Source organism: Artibeus jamaicensis, unplaced genomic scaffold (genome assembly GCF_021234435.1).
Source record: "Artibeus jamaicensis isolate MK-2021 breed Jamaican fruit bat unplaced genomic scaffold, CSHL_Jam_final scaffold_612, whole genome shotgun sequence".
NCBI lineage: Eukaryota > Metazoa > Chordata > Mammalia > Chiroptera > Phyllostomidae > Artibeus > Artibeus jamaicensis.
Genome location: NW_026522049.1, coordinates 9917309 through 9937307, shown reverse-complemented (window position 1 = coordinate 9937307; position 19999 = coordinate 9917309). Strand labels below are relative to the sequence as shown.

At 42.9% G+C, this 19999-nt stretch overlaps 1 protein-coding gene across 2 annotated transcripts in view; it reads right to left on the bottom strand.

Moving 5' to 3' along the window:
- Positions 1-2843: 2843 nt before the first annotated feature.
- Positions 2844-19999, bottom strand: part of LRRC28 (leucine rich repeat containing 28) — a 71666-nt gene continuing 54510 nt past the window's right edge. For both annotated transcript variants that reach the window (XM_037145937.2, XM_037145938.2), the window contains 3 exons: positions 13313-13488; positions 11553-11712; positions 2844-3136 (listed from right to left, as the gene is read on the bottom strand). In XM_037145937.2, coding sequence (XP_037001832.2) covers positions 3064-3136; positions 11553-11712; positions 13313-13488 — 409 coding nt within the window. In that variant the 3' untranslated portion in view covers positions 2844-3063. The remainder of the gene's footprint in view (positions 3137-11552; positions 11713-13312; positions 13489-19999) is intronic.

Genomic DNA, 19999 nt, shown 5'->3' with positions numbered 1-19999 from the left:
AGCCAATCGGTGGCAAAGCCTTTTTCTGAGACTGCAGACGTTTTCATTCACAACACAGAATGTGGAGGAAGAGCGAGACGTGCCCTACAGTAGTGAGTGTGAGGATGTGCAGTGGTGTTGAGTCTGGGGACCAGGAATGGTGAAAGTGCACCTCCCCTTTCAGAAGAGGCAGGCCGGGCTCCTGGGCGCTCATCCCTCGACTCCAGACTGGGTCCTCCCCCAGCCAGAGCTCCTCGGTGTATCGATCACTTAGAAACAGTTCCCGTGTGCTCAAAATATATCTTTTATTCATTGAAGATGCAACCTTTCATCCGCACAATGTTATGCCATCTGGGGTTTGGGCGTGATAACAATTTGGCATTTCGAATACCATCGACAGGGCAGTCCGCTTAAAACAGATCGCCCTTGACACTGTACCATAAGAAGGCCCCTCCCTAAAAGGCTATTCTGCATATTAAAATGTCCCAGTAACCACATCTGAGATTATTCATGTAAACTTACTTGAAGAGACTATATGTTCCAAGTAACTCACTTTTTGGCATTACTATAACTGCATGAAATATTTCTCTAGGTAGCATAACTGTTAATCAAAAAAAAAAGACAACATGATAACTTGAGAATTTTCTGCTAAGTTCTGCACATAATTCAAATACATAGTATGTAGGCAAATTTTCTCCAGTCTCCATTACTCCAATACAGTAGTAGCAAAAGGTTAAGAATGACTTCAGTGAATCCAGTACAAAATTTTTATAATGAACAGCACCAGGGGAGCCCAATTATAAATTGCCTTTCTCATTGATTAAGCCAGGTGCTGCACGGATGGTTAAGGTTCAGGCTGCCAAAGGTGGCCCACTGCTGGTGTTTAATGCTCATTGTCTAGAATAGGTACGGGGAGGATGCTGGGATTGTGTCTTATAAAGCTGCCCTGGCCAGTATAGCTCAGTTGACTGGAGCATTAGCCTGTATCCCGAAAGGTCGAAGGTTCAATTCCCAGTCAGGGCGCATACCTATGTCATGAGTTCGATGTCTGGTTGGGTCACGTAGGGGAGGCAACCAATCGATGTCTCTCTCTTTCTCGCCTTGCCTCTCTCTCTCTCTCTCTAAAAGCAATGAAAACATGCCCTCAGGTGAGGATTAAAACAATGGTCATATCCTTATATAGACAAGATTCCTGAATGTCAGGTTAGCACGTTTCACCGGGAGGCACGACTGCAGAGTGTGAAATAGATGCTGCAATGGATTTACCATCATTCACACGACAGGCAGCAGCCACTTGTGCCTGAATCGCCCTTGGGAAGGCTCATGCCACACTTTCCACCTGCCAACGTAGAGATACGGAGAGGGTTACGCTCAAACTTCAATGACTCCAAAGGATGAAAGGACTGTTATATTCTCATGCAGACCTTCAGCTTCCATTGAACCGCAAGCCTTTGAAGGCTCAAGGGGCCAAGCTATGAAAGGGACGGCGGAAGTTAGAACAGTGGAGATGCAGCTGGACATACCTAACGCTCTGCCCTCGCCGCTCTGCGTGGACAGCCTGCTTTCTGGGCAGCAGGTGGTGGGGGCTGTGAAAAGATCACACAGTGGTCAGCAACTAGGAAGGGTTTTTAGCCCTGTTAGAGCCCGGCATTGCCGATGCAGGGCAGCCAACAAAACCCCATAAGCCAAATTCGAGACAAGTCTATTTTTTTGGAAATAACTTCCCTACCCAATAAACCTCCTTGGTTCCCCCTTCCTGTCCTGCCTTCGAGAAAACACTTGTCTGATTAAAACAGGTAAAAAGTTAAAAGAACCCCCGACAGCCATCGGAGGAACATGTGGCAGCAAAGCCACATTAAAGGGCCACCCTGTCACAGGAGGAGCCAGTAAGCGGCTACCCCGTTAAGACCATTTCTTCGGTCGGGGTGTAACCTCAGACTTTTGGTTTATGACCTTTCTGCCCAGGTTCGAGGCTGAACTTGGACCTGCTCATCCTGTACCTCCTCGGTGGTATCCGGACGACGGTGTGCTAAGTACATATGAAATCTAGGGGAGCAGTGAAGATAACCTAACGCACCAGGTATTTCGGTAAATGCGCACGAGCTGTGCTCAGAATCGCCCTGCTCCCAGCCAGCAGCAGAAGCAGCCGGAGGCTGTTTTTCACGTGTCACAAAAATATTTCAGTCACTGTAAATTTCATCAGAAACCCAACTGACAAGAAACACTCTAGGCCATATTTTGATGTATTTGCCTCCTCCTTTTTCCTTTGCCAGAAAAATGTTTGGGTCCAGAAAGAAAAGGAGCAGATCTTTTAAAGCCTCAAATATTCCTCAAACTCTTCTCAAATAAACAAATCTTATCGGGGAATCAGATGTGTCAAATTATTTTTCAGTACAGTCTTTCAAAACAGGAGTGTGTCTTATTTATAGCCTACATCTTTATTTTTAAAATCCCTCACAAAAGCCTCTTAATGTGTTGCAAAACTTAAAAACAAGGTTGTAACTTTCCAGAGGGTGCACGCTGGGACCCCTCGGAACCCCCACGGGAGTCTAACTTCTCTGCCAACTCAGGAACCACTCCCCACCCCTGCTATTCAATACTATTGAGGCCGCAGGGTTTGCTTCAATGTGTTGTGAACATGCAGAATAACCTCGGGGTGAAATGATCCTCTAGGGGAAGAGAGAGAAAATTAGAAGTATCCTTGAGTTATATGTGTTCAAAAGTTAACTTGCCAATGTTAACAAATTACGGTTCTTCAGGGAACTGAAACTTGCTTTCAATTAGATTTGGGAGGCCCTTCGGACTGAACAGTGTGCGTAGGAGACACTTGCATAACAAAGAAAAACACACAAGACAAAGGGTCCTTAATTGGGGGGAGGATGTATTCCAAGTTGGGGGGAGGATGAAGGCGTTTAGGCTCTGAAGCTCAGTCTGGACACCTCCAGGCAGTTCTGCGTCCCCGGCATTTGACAGGACAGGACTCGAGGGCCTGTTTGGCCTGGCCAGGCTCTCCGGTCCCTCTGCTGCGCAAACAGCGTGTCACATGGAAGCAAGTTGGCGGCACTCCTGAGGCCTGAGCGTCTATCAACTCAGTAGGTCGAAAGTGTGCAGACACCGGGTGGAGCAGCAGTAAGCCACGAAACTCACCGTTGTCCTCCTGGAAGAGGGGGGAAGAGGGGAGAGAAGAGTGCTGTGAGTTCACCATGAAAGTCTCGGGATTCCTTCCATCAGACCGTCTTTTTCTCTGTTAAAATAAAGGATTAGGTCAACAAAGCACGGTGCAGGAATGTAAATTCCCTTTCAGCACTGAGCTCCAGCAGCAGGTGAGGTGTGTGTGTGCTCATTTTATTAGCCGTTTTCAGATGACGTAATATCCCTTGGTTAACTGCGAAGGAAAAACAAGCTTTCTTCATGTTACGGTCTGAATTCTGCCTACTAGGACCAGTGGTGCAGTGATAGAATTTCAAATGCATGTTGAAAATCACGCAACAGAAAACCACACCAATTTGGCTAACACACACACACACACACACACACCCAGAGGACTTAAAAACCATAATTGTATGGAATTTACCCTACAAATGTATTCACTGACATTGCTTGCAGAGGCCATCTCAGAATCTGAATAACAGAGTTTGAGAGTCCTCTTCCCAGCAAAACAGTGCTAAAGGGAAATTTTTAGCACTAAACACATGCATTAGAAAACAATGCTCTAAAATCAGTAGCCTTAGTTTTCACCAAGAAGTTGGAGAATAAGAGGAATCTACATCTAAAGCAAGTGAAAATCATAGAGCAAATTCTGTGTCCATTATGAACCCAGACTAGAATTCAGTAACAGAAAGACCACAGGGAAAGCCCCACGTGTGAAAATGAAACAACACAGTTCTGACCTTTGCTAACCCAGGGGTCAAATGACCACTTTTCCATTGGGTAAAGAGGCAGTCTCAAAAGACAAAATCTTACATGAATGCATGAAAATAAAAGTTCCAACACATCAAAAAATTCTGAAACCAACAGGGAATTATTCTGAGTCCATGAGGCTGGCTCAATATTTGAAAATCAGTGTCATCTACCGTACTGACAGGTTAATGAAGAAGAATTTGTATGGTATCCATGGATTCAGAAAAAGCATTTGACAAAACACGGTATCTATTCGTGCTAAAAACTCTCAGCAAACTAGGCATGGAGGGGATCTTTTTCAATTTAATAAATAGAATCCATAAAAAAACTTGCTAACATCATACTTTATAGTAACATCTACTTTCACACCTTAGTCAATACAGTACTGGAAATTCTAACCACTGCAATAAAGCAAGAAAAAGGAATAAAATCCAGATGGATTGAAAAGGAAGAAATAAAACCATCCCTGCTTTCAAATGACATAACACCACTGCACCGAAAATGCCAAGGAATCTACAAAACTACTCCAAGCCTCTTAAGCAAATTCAGCAAGGTTGCAAGCACTTAAGATCAAAGTTTTTAAATCAGCCATGTTTCCATATACTGACAATGCACACATGGAAATAGAAGTTTGAAACTAGTCAAGATAATTTATAATCACACAAAGAAAGTGAAATACTAAGATATCAACTTAACATTTAAGGATCTGTCTGTTGAAAATGATTAAATGCTGATGAAAGAAATAAAAGAATGCCTAAATAGAGAGACATACGTGTTCATGCACTGGAAGACTCAACCTAGTAAATGTGTCCATTCTTTCTAAATTGATCTATAGATTTAACGCAGTTCTTATCAAAATCCAGCACGAGAGTTCTTGAGACAAAGATAAGCTTATTCTAAAAATTACGTGGAAGAGCAGAGGACCTAGAATAGTTAAGAGGATCCAGAAAGAGAGGTACAATTACAGTAGTCAGGAGTGTTTGGTGCTGACTGAGAGGCAGACACAGGTCAGTGGAATGGAAGGCAGAGCACTGAGGACGTTTTCAGGACACTGGGGCAGGTAAAGACTGCTCAGGACCCAACAAAGCACTGTCTATAAAACTAAAGTGGAGCACCCTGGCTGGTGTAGCTCAGTGGATTGAGCGCGGGCCTGCGAACCAGACAATCGCGGTTCGATTCCCAGTCAGGGCACATGCCTGGGTTGCAGACCAGGTCCCCGCAGGCCAATTCCCCGCAGGGGACGCACGAAAGGCAACCACACATTGATGTTTCTCTCCCTCTCTCCTTCCCTTCCCCTCTGAAGATAAATAAATAAAATAAAATAAAATAAAAGACTTAAAAAAAAAAACTAAAGTGGAAAATTTGGCTTGATCAAAATTAAAACCATCTGCTTTGCAAATTGCACTTGTAAGAAAAAGGAAAAGGCACGCTCCTTTTTGAGATTTTCTTAACTCAGGGAATTATATAGATTGTTATTAAATACTTTGTGTTACCTTAATTTTAAAAACTTTTTTTTTGGTTAGAACTGGAGTTCAGAGAATTTGCTGCACCAGAATGTATATATTTGTATCAATCACAATGGAAAGAAAACTGACACAAAATGATCTTAAATGGCAAGTGCATTTTTTCAAAGATTTTATTTATTTTTAGACAGAGGGGAAGGGAAGGAGAAAAAAATGGAGAGGAACATCAATGTGTGGTTGCCTCTCATGGGTCCCCCACTGGAGACCTGGCCTGCAACCCAGGCATGTGCACCGACTAGGAATTGAACCAGCAACCCTTTGGTTTGCAGGCCCACGCTCAATCCACTAAGCCATACCAGCCAGGGCAGCAATTGCATTTTTTTGAGGATCAGCTAACTAATCCTTACTTTTTTTTAAAAGATAATTATGTTAAGCAAAATCACTCATAGAAGTAACACATTTCAAACCACAATGTTCGAATTTTTAACAATAAAAGTTCTAAGCACAAGAAGCCCACTCTATAGAGATGTGGGGTTTTATTCCCCGAAGCACAGTGCTCACTGGGTCATCACTGACTCCTTGCGGTGTGTACTCAAGGGGGTGGGTGGGTAGCCTGCACGTGTCCTAGTTCAGCTGCAAAGAAATACCAAGTCTGTGTACTATTTACTTTTGTGTATGGTGTAGGATAAAGGTGCAGCTGCATTCTAATGACATCTAATGACATATTCCGCCTGTTGCATTAGAGACTCATCTAATGACATATTCTGTCTGTTGCATTAATAACTAAGTTGTCACAAGTATACCAACAAGTCTTATGTTGGACAGTTCCTTAAAAATGCCAGGACTGTGGCACAAGAGACATGATAGTTTTAGGGGGAGAAGCTTTGAGCTAAGCAATCAACTGTACGGTTAGGAGAGAGATGCTCATACATTCCACAAAGAACATCAGACATGACATTTGTTGCTTCGGAATTTGAGCATATTTATAGGCAAGGCAGAAGAAAGAGCATTTCAGCTTACTTTTAAAATACAAAAATACCACTATTCTAAAAAAAAATCACAATGTTGTTGGCAGATATTGGAGCCCACAAAAATCATAAGAAATGTGATATTTTCTTTGCAAATGTGTTTCCTGATTAGAAACAAAAAGCATATCTTTGACTCATACAGAAATTCAAGCCAAAAGAAAAATAACACTTATTAGACAGAGCTGATCAGATAAAACCCCAAGCCTGGGTACAGGCTTAATTTATGGTAGACTCATCTACTAGCGTATTGTATCTGCTTGTTACATTTATGTTAACTGTTTCTCGTGGGAAGATTCTGTGTGCAGAACCAGACCCTTAAATAATACATGTTTGCTTCTCTACTGGATCGGTTCCTGTCCTAGAAATGTAGGAGTGAGACATGTATGGTAAAAGAAGTAGTTTGGTTATAGCTTAACCCCCAGTGCATAGTGCAGAGTTTGGCACATGGCAGGTGGTCAATACATAACTGTCAAATGAGGAAGGCACAGTGAAGAACAATTTATTTAAATCTGTTGAAGAATAGCTTTTAAAAAATTTAAAAATATATTACAAAGCTACAGTAAACAAAACAGTATGGTACTGGCATAAAGGCAGATTACGGAGCCTAGAAATACGCCCCCAACCATGCACAGAGTCAACTGATCTTCCACAAGGAGGCCAAGAATACACAACAGAAAAAGGACAGTCTCCTCAACAAATGCTGTGGGGAAAACTGGGTATCCACTTGCAAAGAATGTAGCTGGACCCTTATCCTACACCATACACAAAAAATCAACTCCAAAGACATGAAAGACTTAAACATAAGACCTGAAACTATAAAACTCCTAGAAGAAAACGTGGGAGAAAACTTCTTGACATTGGACTTAGCAATGATTTCTTGGATATGACATGGAAAGCACAAGCAGTGGGACTTCATTGAACTAGAAGGCGGCCGCACAGCAAAGGAAGCAACCAAGAGGAGGAAAAGGCAGCTTATGGGATGGGAGAAGAAGATGCCTGTCCCCCTGTGAGACACCGGAAACAGATGACTGGTTTTACAGGCTCACAGCTAGAACGGAGTTCTGCCCCCTAAAGAGCCGTACCCAGGTTTTACTCATATTGATGTAGATATTTAAGATGAGATTTTGAATTTAGGAGTTGATGCTGGGGGCGAGTCAGGACTTTGGAGGTGTCTGGATGGGGTGAGTTTATTTTGCATGGGAAAAGGACATGACATTTTGGAGACCTATTATGGCTTGAATTGTATTCCCCCCACACCCACCCAGTCAGTGCCTATGTTGCAGTCCCAACTGCCCAATACCTCAGAATGTGACAGCCATGGACTGGCACTGTGACCCACCTCCCCCCGTGTGTATGTTTAAGCCCTAACCTCCAGTGCAATGGCATCTGAAGATGAGCCTTTGGGACATAACGGGGCTTAGATGACGTCCTAACGGTGGGGCCCTCCTGATGGGACTGGTGCCCTTGTGCGAGAGGCACCAGGGAGCTTGTGCAAACATGTGCTCGCAAGCGAGTGGCCTTCTTCACACTAGGAAGAGGGCTATCCCCACAGCCTGACCGTGTGTGCCCTGCCTTTGGCCTTCTAGGCTTCAGAGCTGTGGGAAAACCCACGTCTGTTGTTCAAGCCGCCCAGTCCACAGTAGGTTGTTATGATGCCTGAGAAGAGTAACACAGTGACCTTCCTTGGAAACAGGGTCATTACGAGTGCAGTTACTTAAGTCAGGATGAGATCATCAGAGCAGGCCCTAAGTGCACTAGCACGGGGTCCTAATAGCAAGGGGAAATTCCGACAGAGACGGGCATACAGGGGGAGGTGATGCGAGCAGATGAAGGGAGAAGACGGCCGTCTGCCGGACGCACCCCTCCCTCACAGCCCGCAGAAGGAGCCTGTCCTGCCAACATTTGGATTCCACACTTCCAGCTTTCGGAGCTGTGAGACAACAGTTGTTCAAGTCACCCCAGCCAACTAATACGATACCCTTGAAAACCCGCTGGTAGCCCATTTCCTGTTGGGAAATACAGAACTTGTGAGAATCATACACGCACAGGGAAAGCCACAAATATGTCATGCTTATAGATAATCCTCTAAATTGATGTTCTTCATTTTAACAAATGAACAATAAGATTTGGGAATGAAAATCTGCAGTCCCTACAAGGATCAAAAGTTATCAGTATAATATATACCAACCATTCTTCTCTGCCATAGTTATTTGAAGGTTTGGGTCTTTATTATTTATGTAGAAATACAGTAATTTTACTTCACTCCGTATTCGATTTTGGGTGGAAGTAACAATTGCATGGGATTTGGTATTGTAGAAAAACATTCAATATGTTCCTTTAAAATAATACCAGATGTCCACATTAATTTAGAGATTGGCTGATATATAATATATTATTTTATGATGAGCGATGCAAACGGAACTAAATATATTAGAAAACTTAAAAAATAAGATTACCAGCCCTGGCTGATGTGGCTCAGTGGATTGAGTGCCAGACTGGGAAGCAAAGGGTCGCTGGTTTGAGGCCCACTCAGGGCACATGCCTGGGTTGTGGGCCCGGTCCCCAGTAGGGGGTGCTCAAGAGGCATCCACACATTGATGTTTCTCTCCCCCTCTTTCTCCTTCCCCTCTCTCTCTAAAAGCAAATAAATACAATCTTTAAAAAATAAGATTACTAATGCCTTTTAGAGCTTATGACATTAAAAATATTGATTTTACTTTCAGCAATAAGCTACCGAAATTCAAGTATTTGGTTTTCAGTTGCCAAAAAAGTACTTTAAAAACTATGGTAGAAACTGAAGTCAATGGTTTTAATACAGTTTCCATAGCAACACGGGAAGGAGCAGAGTCTGGTGGAGCAAGCGGAAGCCAGAGACTCCCATTTTCAGTCCCCGGCGTTCACTTGCCACAGAAAGCCATGTTTATATCTTGGCACGTTCTCTCTGCTGCAAACACAGAGCGTCTGGCTTCACTCAACACAAGGGCATTGTCTGAGACCTGGGCACTTGATCCACGTATCTTACTAAACTGACACTGGTGTGCTGATGTTCTGAAGCAAGAGAAGATCGTCCACACCGAATTTCTAGTAATTAGAAGTGAGCAGCAGTAAATGGAATATGCAAATGCCAAGTAAGTTCCCCAAATTTCATATGAAGATAACACAAAAATGACTTCCATTTAAAGAACCTACTTCACCTTCAGAAATTAATTACCATGATAAAAAGAAAGCTTATATTTTTAAATAAGTATTTGTAATTTTATCAGCTACTAAGAGTGCATCCTGACCATACTGAAATGTTTTCATTTTCATATTTTCATTAAGAAAATATCTTCTAACAACAATAAGAAAATGTTGAAAAGAAAATATCTTCTATAGGAAATTATGCAATAACAACAACACATTAGGATTTTACTATAGTTTAATAAATTAGTTAATTTTCCTATGGTGATAGCTTATTAATATAAAGATACTACTACTAATACTAATATTTGCTAAAATATACACACAAATTTCAAAGCCTGAGACTAGATTTTGGGTGGTGAGTGCACAATGCAATATGCAGGTGGTAGATTATAGAATTGTAGATTTGAAGCTTATGTAATATTATTACCCCAAAACACCACCCAAAATTTAATTTTAAAAGTCTCTGAGCTACAAAAACAGACAACAGTTAACATTTACTCAGTCATTATTACATACCAGGCACCACCCTGGGCTTTTTACACGGATCATCTCACTTAATCCTCACAATGGCCATATTACATAGATATCATCATTATGCTCTTTTAACTGATGAAAAGGCACAGCTCAGAGAGGCTAAGCAATTTGCCCAAGGTCTCTCAGCTGAGGGTCATTGTCAGGACCTATGCCCTTGACCAGTAAGCACGGCTGCTTCTCGGAGACGTGTCTCCTCCATATTTTATTCATGTTCTAACACACTCGGACCCTGACCCAGTCCTCTGAGCTCTGATTTACATGGAATTCCACTAACTCCGGCGATCTAACCCTCTGGGATTGGAAGGAGCAAATTGGAGAGCATTGGAGGAGGGCTTCTATGGGCAGGCGCAGTAAACCAGGACACATTCAGACTATAGAAAGTGGAAACGAACTGAAAGCATAGCAGAAACAATAGGGTCATTCAGGGTGAGAAAAAGAGACATGCAGCTTGAGGTGGGAGTGGGTAAAGAGAGGGAATCAGTAACTGTCATCGGTGCACACCTAGTAATGCGCCAGGTGTTTGCCTTCCTCATCTGCTAAGTCCCAGGGTGCCCCTGCTAAGTCTGCCCTGATGGCCCCGCCTGGCGGGCTGCTCTGTTCCCACTTGGAGGCTCCGAGAGGCTCAGTACCCTAGCCATGCTCGCTCCCATACTATAAAAACGATTATAAAGGGAACACCTCTAGGCACTGAACAGAGGTAACAAGTTGTCTGGAAAATTTACTCACCCAAAATACCACACTGGATGGATAAGCGAGGTATTACAGTACTCTCTTTTTTTTTTTTAACTTTGAAAAATGCAAACTTAGAGAATCTTAAATTTAGAAAATCTATATGCTACGGCTGTGCTAATGGGGGATTTTTCATTTGATGTCCTATTTTTAATCGTCTGCTATTCTTTTTTAAACTGCCAGTATGGAGTTTTTTCACTTAGTGAACATTTTTAGCAAATGCAAGGCATTGCGCCAAGAAACAGAGAGTGGCAAGAAAATGCCATTTGAAAGGGTTAGAAATTCAAAGCGCACGCGCACACACACACACACACACACACACACACACACACAGAGTTCGGCCACACACTTTCAGTTAAAAGCACCAATTAAATAGAAGGGCTGGGCCAGCCCCATTATACGGTAAATATTTGGTTCTTATCTTCCTTACTGCCTGAAGACTACGGGGAACTGGGGAACCGCAGGAAAGCGCCCCTGTGAAGAGCGAGCTGCTCTACGTCATCTATGCACTGAAAGCGGTCTGTACATGGCCAAAAAGGCCATAAAGGGGAGGCCCATTTCCTTGTGATGCTAGACATGTGCACGCCTCATTTAGCTGTGTCTCGGGAAGCATTGACGCCCCAGTGCAGCCGCTGACTTCACAACACCGTTCTGCCTGTCCTCCCCCCGCCCCGCCCCGCCCCGCCCCCCACCCCGTGCCCAGGTGCAGCCCTGGCGCCCTCTTAGGCGTGATTACCCCTGGTGCAGCCCGGCCATCGGTGTCTCTCTCAAGGGGAAGAGCTTGGGGTAGACGATTGTAAACATGGGCTCACTGCAGCGGTGACAGTGTCCCAGGGGGCACTGCAGCAGCTCCAGGAGGCTTCTGGGTAACGAGATGGGAGACGGAAAGTTCAGATCTGGAACACAAGAGTAAATCATGCACGAGTTAAAAAAAAATCAGATACCCTATACTGGGCTTCTTAAAATATTCCCCTGTTGCCAAGTCAGTTCAGTTAGTTATGAGTACTGCATGTTGAAAATTCCACTATCTGCAAGGCATGGAATAAAAAGCTACCATTATTTAGAAATGAAAGATGCTTTTATGCTTTTGACACTAAGAGAAAACCTAAATCTACTCTTTGAAGAGCAACCAGAAGCTGTTCGGAGGTAGAGGCCAGGAAAGAATGTGAGCCCAGATATTCTTTAAGAACGAAGATCAAAAAGGCATGATCTTACCAGAGAAGGTTTGTAAACATCTGTCGGAGACAGAGAATCAAAACAGGACTCAACTGAAGGTTCAAACAGACTTGCACTAAGTTCCTCCTCAATCTATTGAGCATTTAGAATCAGTCAAGCTCAGTTGTATTCACTGAGAAGAACAGAAATGGAAAATGAGGCAACTAAGCTTCTCCTCATCTCAGGCCCGTGAGCTGTCACTAATCGACACGGGCGGGGGGGGGGGGGTTCCTCTCAGCTTGGTCCGAGCTGCACAGGAGGAATATCTGCAGGAAAACACGCCCGAGGTCCAGGCCAGGCTGAGCACGGAGGTACCTGAGTTGCTACTGACGGTGAATGTCCAGTAGCCACTGAAATGGTCATGAGGAGGCTAACCTACACATTGTGGACTCATCTTTGGGAGGAAAATGCCAATTGTCTTCTCATCTTTTCTATATCTGTCCAGAGTTAATGACTACTTAGAAAAAGAAAATTTACTCATCGGTGAATAAGTGCTTTTTTTTTTTAGTTTAAGAAAAATGACGTCCCTTTGTACTAGACCTTTCTGGAAGGTGAATGTTAGATTTTTTTTTTTATGGACTTTTTTCTTTAAAAGCAAAGAAAACATGAAGCAGTTCTAAAAATACTCAAAATGTGTTTTCCTTATTCATATTGCCTCTCTTAAAGCATCGATGGTGTCCTTACCACGATACCCATGAAATCGACACCTGCCCAGTCCTCTCCCAACCACGGGTCAGCATGTCGTGGTAGTTCTGGGGGCCGCACTGAGGACTGTTTACTAGAGTTTCTTCTTTGGATACAGAAATCTCTCAGATACGAGGAGGCTGTGCGGCAAAGACCTGCCTTTGCTGGAAGAGGCACCTAGGTTTGCTTTAAGAATAAGACCTTTGAGAATTTTTTCCTTCTGAAGAAAGTGCCCCTTGCAGGCCCCTTAGATCCACCCAATATAAATCCCCTAAACCAGTTTCTTTTACTTAAGCCACAAGGTTTAGTTTAACTGTTAACCTCTGCCCTTTGTGACTGAAGACTGTGTTTTAGTGACTGTGCCTCCGTCTCTGGAGGGAAGTGTTGATACAGTAGTAAAACATCGAGGTCCCATTGGACAACAGAGTGAATGTTCTTAATGCCACTGAACCGAACACTTACATGGATTTAATGGTAAATTTCATGTTCTGTATATTTCACCACACACACACACAAAAAGACAACAAAAGAGGCAGCATAAAAGCCAATTTCTAGGCTCACTGCATAAGAGCAGGACAAAGGGAGGAGCCCGTGTACCTTTCAGAAAACGGTGGCAGGTGCGATGCAGACTCCTCATGGCCAGCTCTTGCAGAGGCAGGATGTGGTCATTCTCCGTGCCGATGGCCTTCACCTCGGCGGGGAGGAAGACGGTGAGCTGGCCCGATGAGAAGGAAAGCAGCTTCACCTCGGAAACTTGGACGGGAGCGCCGCAGCTGCAGAAAGACACACATTCACAGTCGTATTAGCGAAAAGGGAAAGACTGGAGGTGCCAATAAAAATGTGCTAATCAAAATATACATTTAAAATTGTAAGGCACTGCTGAATTGCCAGGATTCTTTTCAAAGCGAACAGATGCTTTCCCGCGTGCCTGAATAAAACCTGGCACAGAAATCGAAATTCATCAGTGGGAATTCGGCTAAAATCGTCGCCGAGGTCCAGTTACTTCCAGTAAGGATGCATTGGAAGTACTTTCCTTCACAGGACCTACACGTTTGTTTTGTAAGCTCTATTCATCCTCATTTTATGACCCTCTCCAAATTTATGTTTATTGAAGTTGTCAAAATTAAAAGGAAAAAAGAACACTCTGTTAAGTTATAGTACCTTGGTTTAATAGAGTTTTTGTGTGGAAAATACCCTACAAAGCAAACAGATTTTTAATGGTGGAAGATAACTTTATGCGATCCTTGCATAAACTTGTGGTGAAAATATTCTTGGCAACGCAACTGAATAAGCCAAGTCACACCCTCTTCCCTGCAGCCACTCGGAACCAGGAGGCAGAGAAGTCCTTGTTCCTTCAGCTCCAGGGTTACCCAGACTCAGGAGCCTGATCTCATTCTACCTCCTGACTGAGACGACCAGGTTACCTGGAAGTGTTCTTCGCTAATGGCAAGCAGGTGCCAGCCCGCCTCGGTCTTCTGGACATATCAAGGTATAATCTGTAAGCTCAGCGAGGGACAGGCAATAAGGAGAGGGGACACAGCACTGAAAAGAAGCCCTCGGCTCATTTGCTCACTAGGAAGTTCCTCCATTCACTCCTTCCTTCCACTGGAAAATGTTTCCAGGGTACCTGCCATATGCCAGTCCACCAAGATACTTAAACAAGAAAATGAAAGCAGCATTCACAACAAGATGACCCCCTTTTCTTGGCAAATGCAACAATTATGATATAATTGTTCTAATGTTGGGTCAGAGGAGACAGAGGGACTGACCCTGCCCGGGGAACTGGGGGAGATTTTACAGAGGATACATTATCTGACCTGGAAGTCAGCTGATTTCCTTCCTCCAATTTCTCCACCTAGCTCAAGAAATGGAAGCCCAGAAGGTCACTCTGGGCCCCTCCATCAGGCAAAACCCATACTTCAAAGGACCCGCCACACGAAATTCTAACATCATCCGCCAGTTTTGTGTTTTTCAACAGCATGAAGTATTCTTTGTCTGGGTCCTTTTGTCAACATTATAAGAAAAGAAACCCAAACCAGTATTGCCTATGAATATAGTTTGGACAAATTTTTAGCAAAATAAATTCAACAATGTATAAAGTCACTATGACCAAATGAAGTTATCTTAGTAATCAGGACTGTATTACCAACAGAAAATCAATGTAATTCATCATATTAAAATCTAAAAAAAATCCCACATAATCATCTCAATAGATGAATAAAAAGAGTCTAATGAAATTTAACCACCATTCCTAATCTTTAGAAAACATCTCAGCAAACTAGAAATAGCAGGGCGTCTACTCATTTGATAAGAGGTATTTAGGAAATGCAATAGTTAATATTGTATTTAATGCTGAAAGACTGTTTTCCCCATAAGTTCAGCAAGACAAACATATCTGTTCTTACCACCTAGGCTATTTAGCATTGCACTGGAGTTCTTGTCAGTGCAATAAGGCAAGAAAAAGAAATAAAAGGCAACCAGATTTCAAAGGAAGAAGTAAAACTGTCTTTGTTTCCAGACGACATGATGGTGTACATAGAAAGTCCAATAGATTCTACAAAACCCCCACTGGAATTAATAAGTGAGCTTATTAGCAAGTTTGGAGGAAATGAGATCAATGTATAAAGAAACATGTGGACTTCTATATGGTCCCAACAATCAAGGGGAAATTGAAAATCTATTAAATATCATATGCAATCATATGAAAGTTATGAAGCACTTACGGGTAAATCTTAGAAAAGATGTCCAAGATCTCCACACTGAAAACTACAAAAAGATTGCCAGGAAATGAAGACATACCTTCAGATCAGGGCTTGGAAAACTCAATAATGTTAAGAAGTGAATTCTTCTCAAACTGATCTATAGTTCAATGCGATACAAATCACAGCAGGGAGTTTTTCAAATAGAAACTGGTAATAAAAAAAAAACCACGCACCAAAAACACAATAACAAAAACACCTTTCATGTGGGCAGTGGGATGAACTGGTTGTCTGTAGTCCAGTTTGGTCCTAGTGGCTGTCGTCACTGGTTTGTCTTACCATGCACACTTGTATAAGTTTAGTGTTTTTTTTTCAATTTTTCATAAAGGAATGTCTCCTGTGAGTTCAATAAATTTCACTGTGGAACAGATCAAAAAATGCAAGACCACTAGCACAGTTAAACAATTTTGGAAAAAAAAAAAAGCGAAACTAATACCACCTGGTATTAAGACTCCCTGTAAAACTGTAGTAACCCAAAGACGACGGTGCCGAAATAGACAGATCAATGGAGTAGAGGGAATAACCAGAAATAGACCCACATGTGTGGACAACTAATTTTCCACAGAAGTACAAAGGCAAAACAGTGAGGAAAAGGCATTATTTTTAACAAACGCTGTCAGAGCATACCAAAAAAAAAAAAAAAAAGGAAACTTCAACTGCACCATAGACAAAAAAATGAGCTCAAAATAAGTCACAGACCTAAATGTAAACCTAGACCCTTAACAGCCCTTAGAAGACAACACATGAGTGTTTCTGTGGGTTAGAGAACTTTTACTCTTATGAACCATTGTGAAGATGAGGAAATGAATCTCAAGTCTTTCCTAATATGGGGAAAATGAAATGAGAGGTTTATATCCCATGTGCTACTATGCCATGTAGCCATTAAGTCTGGAAACAGGCAACTACATGATACATGATTCTTTTGATGATCTACTATAATATATCGTATGATGATCAGATTTTTGTATCAACTTAGCTAGGCTGCAGTACCTGACACCTAGTCAAACGCCAGTCTAGGTGGTGTTGTGAACACGTTTCTTGAAATGAGGTTAACACTTAAATCGGTAGACTTTGAAGGAAGCTCATCAAGCTCTATGATGTGTGTAGGTCTCGTCCAATCACTGAAGGCCTCTGAGAAACAGACTGAGGTCCCCTGGGGAAGAGGCAATTCTGCCTCCACCCGGTCTGCAGACTCAAGCGGGAACGCTGAGCATTCCCTGGGCCCCCAGCCTGCCTGCAGATTCCAGTCTCAGCAGCCCTCTCAATCACATTTATTTTAGTTCCTTGAAATACATCAATCTCCCTCTCTGCCCCCTTGCCTCATTCTATTGGTTCTGTTGCTATGGAGAACACATGGTAAAATAATATTACTTGTTTCCAAATTTTTGAGCCACGCTGTTGTATGAGAACCCTGAGCAAAGCCATCCAACAATGAAAATGTAGGGTAAAAAGCAAGCAAATCATTCGTGAATATTTACTTCCTACTATTACGGCCACATCAGCTGCTGCTTCTTAACCCAGTTGCAGACGGACTCTCCCTGGACACTACCCTAACGAATTCAGCAATACAGGGTAACAGATGAAGGTTTAGAAAACTGAAAACCAGGCTTTTCCTAATGCTTTTCCGCTCTCCAAGAATTGAAAAGAGAAAGCTACTAAAAAGGCTCATGTCAACAAGCAAGCAGATCCTCGTTTTGCATAAGGTCTAATTTCTCTTTGACAATTCTTTTAGCAGAAGTCCCTACTCTCGCCACTGGATATAAAGAGCTAATTAAATCCATTTTAGGACCCATCTGTTATATGCCTCTCTGCCTAATGCGAGGGAAGGGCTGCAGCTACGCAGAGGGCTGCCGGGGTGGGGGAGGGGAAACCACATGCGCCTGGGGCCTTTGCGCTGGCCCTGGCCAACCTCCCCTGACCTCATCAGAGATTACATATCCACCTTTACTACCCAGAATGACGCAGGAGAGAGCGAGGTCTCCTCTGTCCCTGCTCTCAGGGAGCTAGTAGAAGGGCTCACACGCACAGAGGTGGCTCCAGATCGAGGAGAAGAGAGGGCTGCGGTCCCACTGCAGAGGTCAAGGGCAGAAACAATGAAGCAGCTGATGACCTACTGCCACCTCGCTGTGTGACCTGGGACAGCTCCCCTAACCTCTCAGAGCTTCAGTCTCTTCATTTCTAAGATGAAATAATATCTCGAGGGTGGCTGGGCGGATGACGTGTAATATTCAGCTCAGCCAATCAGTGAGCGCGTTGCCTGGCACACAGGAGAGGTTAAGTAATGTTTATAGCTGTGCTTTCTGTCTATTATTGTGATAAATGATTCTTTTGCTGACACACTGTGCTGGTGAGATGGTGAAACTTTTGTACTCAGATTATTCACTTGGTCCAACACTAGTCCAGCTCTTGCTCTGAGGGTCCCTATTGTTACCACCTAAGATCTGCACGATGAGAACCCAGTGCAGGGCGCAGGGGCTCAGCTCTGTGAATGCACAGGGCGCAGGCGTTGAACGAACCGCTGCCCCTGGCTGGAGTGCCAGATGCACGGAAGACAAAGCCAAATGCGAGGGAAGCTGGAAAGACTCGCCTTGACAGCGAGTGTCACTCATCTCGGTAAGAAACGATCATGAAATGAACTGTCAGCAAGGCGGAGGGAGGGCAGCCCCGGGACGTGCTTCTGTTCACAACGCAAAGAAATAATGATTAGTTGGCAGTGATGAAGCCTCGGTATCTTTGATTTCTAACTCAATCGTTTTTTTGTTATTTCAGATTAAGTGCCAAGATGATTACAAAAAGATTGTACATGTGAACCCTTACGTGTGTTATGAAAACAAGTTAAAAATCTGTTACAAATCTTAGTATCTTTGGCTTAGCTACAAGGCAACCTATAACAATTGCTACGCAATTTCCTTTCAACTGGATGGTTTTCAGAGCTGCCCTTCAACACTTCCCCTTAAACAAGCTAAACGGAACGTGACATCCTCAGCCACTGAGCCCAGACTCCATAACATGTGTGCGATTGAGCAACTTCACAGGTATTTTCACATTTGCCATGGCACCTAACAGAGTTCAAGGGAAAGAACTCGTTCGAACTCCCTTACCCCAGGCCCCCAGGGTGCTCTCTTTTACCCTCCGAAGGTACGGCATGCCATCCACACGCTCATTAGTATGGCAACTGCTACCAGATTTACCCTCTTTTTTAGCAAAAGTTTTTTGTTTTTTTTTTTTCTCCCAGCTTGAAATAACAGGGAAAAGGACAGGGGAGAAGTGAGTGTGGAGGAGAAGGGAACTTGCCGCTCAGACAGAGCCTGGGACCGGGGAGAGGCAGACTGTCGTCTTGGCGAGGTTCCTTTAACGCTGAGTTTTGTTTCATTTGAGAACCCACTTCACTGACTTTCACTCTTGAAAGGTATTTTTGCTGGTTGCTAGGTTGGCCGGGTTTTGTTGTTGTTAGCACTTTAAAAATGTTGTTTTACTGTTGTCTGGTCTTCAAATTTTCTGATAAAATGGTAACAGTCTTTTGAATTATTCCTTTGTACACAATTTGTCATTTTTCTTTGGCAGCTTTAAAATTTTTCTTTTTATCTTTGGTCTTCAGCTGCTTTGCCTGGGCATGGTTTTCTTTGTAAATTTATACTGCTCAGGGTTCTCTGAGTCTACAGAAAATGTAAATTTATGTCTTTCATCCCATTTGGGAAATTTTCAGACATTATTTCTTTAAACATTTGTGTTGCTATTACTGCCCCCTTCTCTCTCTATTCTCCTTCTGGGATGTCAATCCTACACACATTGGACTTTTTAATATTATTGGGCAGGTCCTCGATGCTGTGTTCTCGTTTTCAATCATTTACCTCTGTTACTTCGGACTGAAACATTTTTAGTGATCTACCTATAAGTTCACCAACTTTTCCTCTGTTATACCCATTCTATTGTTACGCCCACAAAGTAAAATTTTTATTTGTTATATTTTTCCACTCTAGAACTTCCACTTGTTTCCTTTATATATATATATATATATATTGGTGTTTTCACTTGCCGCAAACTTACTTTTCTTTACTTCACTGAGAACAATTGCTTTAAATTCCTTATCTGGCAATTCTAACATCTTGGGTCCTCTCAGTTTGGTCTCTGCTGATTGTCCTTGCCCATGAGAACAGGCCCTCAGTTCCTTGAGAATTCTCCTTATTCTTCAGATTATATAATTTTGGGTTGTGGCCTGAACACTGTAGAAGTTATACTGTAGAGACTCTGGATTCTGTTATATTCCTCTAAAACTTAAACAGAATGTTAGTGTTTTTGTGCTAGTAAGTAATTTATGACTTCACTGGAATCAAACTGCAAATTCTGTCCTCTGAGCAAAATCAGGCTTTGGGTTTTGTATCTGTAGCGAGGCGGCCCTGCGGGGGAAGTTCAGACTCCCAACACTTTGTCTGGCACGTGTGGTAATCCCCACACGAAAGTGAACCGTGACCTAGAGTGTAATTTTTTACTCTACTGGTTTAACTCAGAACTCGGAATGGATTTC